This window comes from Balaenoptera acutorostrata, chromosome 2, assembly GCF_949987535.1.
Source record: "Balaenoptera acutorostrata chromosome 2, mBalAcu1.1, whole genome shotgun sequence".
Taxonomy (NCBI): Eukaryota; Metazoa; Chordata; class Mammalia; order Artiodactyla; family Balaenopteridae; genus Balaenoptera; species Balaenoptera acutorostrata.
Window position 1 is genome coordinate 157,540,347 of NC_080065.1, and position 6,434 is coordinate 157,546,780.

At 46.2% G+C, this 6,434-nt stretch overlaps 1 protein-coding gene across 8 annotated transcripts in view; it reads right to left on the bottom strand.

Annotated features, from left to right (window-relative positions):
* The window catches only part of FBXW11 (F-box and WD repeat domain containing 11), a 131,412-nt gene extending 128,368 nt beyond the window's left edge, over window positions 1-3,044 (bottom strand). For 2 of the 8 annotated variants that reach the window (XM_057540283.1, XM_007171361.3), the window contains exon 1: window positions 2,703-3,044. In XM_057540283.1, coding sequence (XP_057396266.1) covers window positions 2,703-2,747 — 45 coding nt within the window. In that variant the 5' untranslated portion in view covers window positions 2,748-3,044. The remainder of the gene's footprint in view (window positions 1-2,702) is intronic. The other 6 variants (XM_007171365.3, XM_007171362.3, XM_007171366.3 and 3 more) reach the window with 4 other exon arrangements.
* Between the last annotated feature and the right edge of the window lie 3,390 nt (window positions 3,045-6,434).

Consider the following 6,434-nt stretch of genomic DNA (forward strand, 5'->3'; position numbering starts at 1 on the left):
GGTACAGGCAGCACAATCACAAATATTTGAGTACTGAAGCTGACTCATAAAACTCTAAAAATATTTCATGCTTTAGGCTTTCAAAATACCATCAGTTTAACCCCTCCCCCTCCTTCCATCATGTTATTTTGAAATGTAAATGTTTTTAACCTAGTTCTGGAAACTCTAATTAAAATTCAGTGAATACAGAAAGCCACATGCAATTAGATTTCAAGGCATTATCATTCCTACATCTGATCCTGGATTTAGTAAATCAGTTGTTAAGTACCTGTGCTATCTACTACACTAAAATAAATACATATATGTTTATGAAAAGAGTTGCCTAAGAGTCTTAACTGCTTAACTGGTAGCCCTTTGAGGGAATATCAAAATCCGTATATAAAACGCCGTTGTAAAAAAAAAAAAAAAAGAAAGAAAAAGAAAAAAAAAAGCCATTGTAAAATTGATCTAGAGAACTACTTTGTTAAATTTTTTGTTAAATTTTCTAAGAATCCCAGTTTATAACGTCCTTGAAAAGGCTGAAATATCTTTTCAGATCATAGACAAGTACAATCATGTAAAATCAAAACTTATGAGCACTGGAAGCCAGTATATTTAGGCCAGAAATTTTTTTCTACATCCATTCAAAGACATTAAATGGATTACACTGTACTTACTCTAATTCTTTCGCAAACAAATACTATTTATTTATTTAGGCCACACGGTGTGGTTTGTGAGATCTTAGTTCCCTGACCAGGGATCGAGCCAGGGCCTTTGGCAGTGAAAGCACTGAGTCCTAACCACTGGACCACCAGGGAAGTCTCTAGTTATTTTTTAAATGAATGGAAATGGAAGGAGCACTGAACAGCCAATTTCAAAGAGGTACCAAGTTACAATTTTTTGCTATGCAGTACTCCTCCTGTTGTAAGTACATGTATTATACATACATAAGAATATCTACTATGTATTTAACTCCAATTAAGATATTTTACCAAAATAACCCCATACAAAATTTGAAGAATATCAAAGGCTTGACCTCAAAAGTTTGATAAATTGTACTGAAAGGAAAAATTACTTAATAAATGAATATCAAAAACTCATAAGTATCAGTATCCCTTAGAAAGCAACCATAAGTGCACACACACATACACACACACACACACACACAAATCAGAAACTACCAGAGCTTTTTTCCCCTCTAGTTTTCAAGACTGCTGGAGAAGTCTAGTGAATTATGCAAAGGACAGCAAATATTAAGCTGCCTCTGTATTTATGCTACTGTACTTCCATTTTTAAAACATGCATCTCAACTTCCCAGATACCATCATCCACAGAAACCATGCATATATCCAACAGACTTTCAGTGTCACCATTTATTATTTATAGCATTAAATGGGGGAAGTGGCTCTGATGTCACCGACCCTACCCAGTGGAATCACTGACTCAATAAACATTTTCACACTGGAGAAAATCTGGCTAGGAAAACATTTTGCTGTGTTAAGTAGAGTCTTTCATCTTTCCTTTCAACCCTGGGGTAGAAGTTGTTACTGTGTTAGGAGAGGTACAAAGAAACTGTCAAGGTTTCCACAGGAGGAAAACCTGAGCATGTCCGTTTGCTGAGGCAAAGACTTCCCCCTCCCAACTCTCCAGAGCCCAGTTTGATTTCCCTAACGCTCAAATTGGCAGGTAATAGCTGCCATATTTTACTTCTTCCACCAAATCATCCACCAAGTAGGAAATTCTTCATTTCTACTAGCCACTCTGTCGTGGTCCTGTTTCTAAAAACCCGTTCTGACTCAAAGTCCTAAGGCGGAAGGGGGCTGGGGTGTTCGCGGGGCCAGGGAGTCTGGCCTAGCTACCAAAGGTTTCTAACAGAAGAGTGATCGCCGCCCCAGGGCCCTAGGACACCCCCCCCCCCTTTTTTCTAGAAGAAAGAACTGGCGGCAGTGATGAGGACAACCCCTCCCCCCTCCTCCCCAATTTCCCAAAGCAGCTTTGGAAAACGTGAAGTTACAGTTTCTCTTTCCTGGGAGATGGAATCCAGAGTACCTGGGGCCTTGCTATGCAAACATCCCTCTCGGCCGAGTAAGAAACCCTTTGTCCGAGAAGCCGGACACCACAGGGGGCCGGGAAAGAGGCCCCTTATCGGCCACATCTTCAAGTCCGAGAGCTCTCCACCTCCACCCCTGTAGGGCCTATGCCGGCATCCTCACAGCCCTAGGTTGAAGAGAGGGTACTGAGACCCCTTCTAGGACGCGGAGGCCGAGGCCCTAACCGATCTTCTCGGTACCCTCTCCCAACAGCATCTCACTCGGCCTGAGTGGGGCTGGCAAGAGCGATGCAGGCCTGGACCGGAGAAACAGAGAAAAAAAAGAAAAAAAGAAAAAAATCCCTTCTAAAGGAGGAATGAGATGCTAAAGCGAGTGCGAGCTAAGGCCACAGCATAAGCGAGCGAGGGTCGTTCGAGACATGGGCCCAGAGACAGGAGGAAGGGAGGGAGGAAAAACGAGGGGCATGGAGGGGGCCGGGCCAGGTCCGGCGTGAAATCTCGAGGGATCCGGAGGAACCGCGCCGGGCCGGAGGCCAGGGAAGGCGGGGGGCCCAGGTCCCGGCCGAGGCAGCGAGGAAGGGCCAGGGCCGACCTCGCGCCGGACGCTGAGGTGGGCAGGCCCGCCCGGAGCCGGACGGACGGAAGAACGGACGGTCCAACGGCCCGCACTCACCATGAGCTCGATGGTCTTGTCCTCAATCACCGAGTCGGGCTCCATGGCGGCCCCGGCGGCCCCGCCTCGCTCTCCCCGCGCAGCAGCGAACAGCCCGGGCGGAGGAGGCGACGGCAGAGGCGGCAGAGGCGGAGGCGGCTATCGCACCCACTCTAGCTGCCAGCCCGCCCGGGCCGCCGGCAGCTCCGCCCTCCCCCTCGGCGAACGCAGTACGCAGAGCTAGGACTACAGCTCCCAGCAGGCGCCGCAGGCCCTGTAGAGCGTTGTGGGAACGAGAAGCCGACACCAGGCCAATCTCTCCTGACAGCTCGAAGCTGAATTCTGAGCCGAAAGTAGCACTGGACTGTGAATGCGACACGTGCAGACCTAAAGAATTAAGGGCTGCCCCAAGGTGGGGCCTCGGGAGCGATACGACTACATGTCCCAGAAAGCCTTGCGCTCGGGTTCTCTTTCCGGCTAGTTTCTCCTGACTTCCTGGCAGCCCAAGGCTACCCAGACCCGGACGGAAACTCGGAGGCAACTCTTCGCTTGACAGATATCCTGCGTGCGCGACTGATTTCCGCACATGCGCGGTCGGTGTCTGCAGGGCCCGCGTCGCCTAGGCAGCGGAGCGGCTGGTCCGCTATCCTCTGTGGTAGAGTGAGGTGTTGGCGACAGGTGGGTTCTAGATACTTTTGGAGGGGATGTTTTTGGGGCTCAGGTGTGGGAGGGGGCCAGCTAAAGAGAGAAGCTCGGGCAAAGCTCTGAGAGTATGGGCGTCCCAGGAGGGAGGGGTTTGGAAATTCAGTTGGGGAAGAGGAGGTTTATGGTCTGTATGCACCACGTACTGGGAGGAGCTGAGGGGTGAAAGGGAGCCTGTGTATATTGAGCCCCTCTTATTCATTTGTTCAGAAAATGTTTTTTAAACTTCCAGCCTCTGCCGGGTACCAGTCTAGGCACTGGGAATCAGCTCTGAACCTTACAGACAAGGGCTCCCTTCTCATGGAGCTTAATTCTAGTGGGGGGCGGGGTGGGGGAAGACAGGCATTAACCACAAGAGTGATAGGTGCTAAGAAGGAACACAACTGGAGATCTGGAGACTCCTGGTGAATTCTGCCTCCAGCTCTATGTGAACTTTGTCAGGTCTGTCAGTACCCTCTAACCAAAGATGACCAGGGGGCACACTGATAGTTGAACAAGTTGGGTTTCTGACTGGTTGCAGGAAGGGAGATCACACACCATGAAGAACTGTGGGTCATCTCAGTAGGAGTTGTCAGGTCATTTGGAAGAGGGTTTAAGGAAGTGGAGCTTTACTCTGGATAAGATGCTGTCAGGAAGTGGGGGTAATTCTATGATTGGGTATCTCGATAAATCTTACCTAGAAGGAAGGAATGCTAGACTGAGGCTGAAGCTCTAATTGGTAGAGAAGCAGGCGTCCATCATTAGCCAGGATGGGGGATGTTTGGTCATTTTTTGTGGTTTGGACAATGTCATGTTTTATCTGTGTTCAAATGTAATTAAGGAGCGGTCTTGCTTTTGTATTGATCTATCATGGTCACAGAATGGCTTCATCTAACATTTATGTTCCGTGAAATTATGTTCAACAGGGGAACACGAGGCCTAGCTAAGAGGGCCAGGCTATCATCTAGTAACATTACTGCCTGTCTGATTTTATCAAGCCAGCTTCCAAATGTCTGCTTTTCTTTCTCAAGTGTTTTGCATTCTCTGCACCTGTAGAGTGAAGGGACAAGATGACCTAGAAATCTTTCCATTTCCAAGGACCAAGTTATTACAGTAATTTGTATGCATGCAGGACACAGTGTAAGTTCCGTGTACATAGAGTTTTAAAGTTTTATAGTCCTTATCTGATGCTTTCCACCAGAGTAATTGAAAGAAAAGCAATAGGAAGAAAGAGCACAGAACTGGAAAGTTATTGCCACTAATTTGCTGTCTGAATTTCACCATGTCCTTTTGCCTGTCTGGGCCTTGAGACATTCATTAGTAAAATAAAGGGGCTGAAATAAATGACCTCTGTTTCAGTTACCTATTGCATCATAATAAACCACCTCCAAGACTTAGTAGCTTAAAATAACAGTGTTTTATTATTCTTTACAATTGTGGGGGTTAACTGGACTCAGCTGGACCCACATAGTAAAAGCTGAGGTTACTCATGGGATTACGATCAGCTGGGAGCTCATCAAAACGGGTTATCCTCGAGGGCCTCTCTCTTTACCTGGTTTCTTACCATTCAGGCTTCTGCATGGTGACTAGCTTCCAAGAGGACAAGCCCCAGTGAACAAATGCTTATCAAGCCTTTGGTTGCACCCCACTTGCTAATGTCCCATTGGCTAAAACAAGCCATATGGCAAAGCCCAGAGTCAGTGTGGGAAGGGACTACACAAGGTTGTGAATACAGAGAGTCATGGTTCATTGGGGGCCTCTAACGTAACAGCCAATCAAGACCTCTAAAGTGCCAGCACTTGCCATGGACCTAGCACATAGGGCTAGGGTAGGAGTCACAAGCTGAGTATGAACCCGCAGTATGTATGTTTATCCTGCACTGTCTTTTTTATTGTTTCAAAATTTAACAGTCTCACAATTTAAAATCCAAATTTCTAATTTCTCTTGAAAAGTTAGACTATCTTGCTGTACTGGATCTGCATGGCAACAGTACGCAGGAGTTAAGTAGCAATTACCTTCTTTATATAAAGCATTTACTCTATAGATTGCCACTGTTACCACTGCTCCCTGTTGCCTTATATCTGCAAGCTTTACTCATTTAAGTTGTATGCTTAACCCATACAGATATTTGAGTTTGCAACCCTTGGCATTGGAACTGTAATGGAGATAACTCAAGGTTTCTCTCCTTTTATTAGAACCATATCCCACCTTAAGAGGAAAAAAATACTGATATTATTGGGTCAAATTCCAGGAGCTCAGTAAGATGAAAAAGTTATGTATATGATAGAAGTCATTCCCAAGCTGTTTAAGAGGCAAGCTGAGCCTAGGCTTATCACTTTGCTCTCTCCTCTTCTCAAACAAGAACTCAGACCCTCGGGTATTTTTATTGCTTTAGGCTTGATGCTGGCTGGCGATTAGATTTGGTCATAGATAAAGGCAGAAGACCTTGAGGCCTATTTCCCCCCCAATTTTTCAGATAGATCTGCACTGGGGTTTATATGACATGCTAACAGCAAACTGGTACAGGTCCACAATCCCTTAACCAAAACCCTGAGGTCGGGATATGCTTCAGAATTCAGAATTGTTCAGATTGTACAAAGGTAGTATGATGTACATACTGTATATATAATGTAACACTCCCGCTGGGGTCTAAGACAGCATTTCATAATCAAATACATTTTTTTTTTCTGCAGCAGAGCATATGAGTGCCTGTTATCAATTTATAGCCTCTCAGTTCCAAATCCAGCCTTCTTTTCCATGCTTTGAAATACTGGAGTGGGACCCTGTAAATATTTCTCCCCTGCCAGCTGGCACAGTGCTTAACTTTGTCAATAGAGAGCCCTAGAGGAGAACAGCCAAAGGAAGGGTCTTCTCTTCCTTGTTCCAGAATACTTTCTTTTCCTTCTTGCCTTTGTGGCACACAGTAGCAGATGGTTTGCAGAACCGTATCCCTCTCTCTACATACACACACTCACACACACACACGTGTGGCTAGAACATCCAGAGAGTGCTTCCCAGTGAGTTCAGTGGCACCTTAGCGGGCAGTTTCCTGCTTTCCAGCCCCAACCTGTA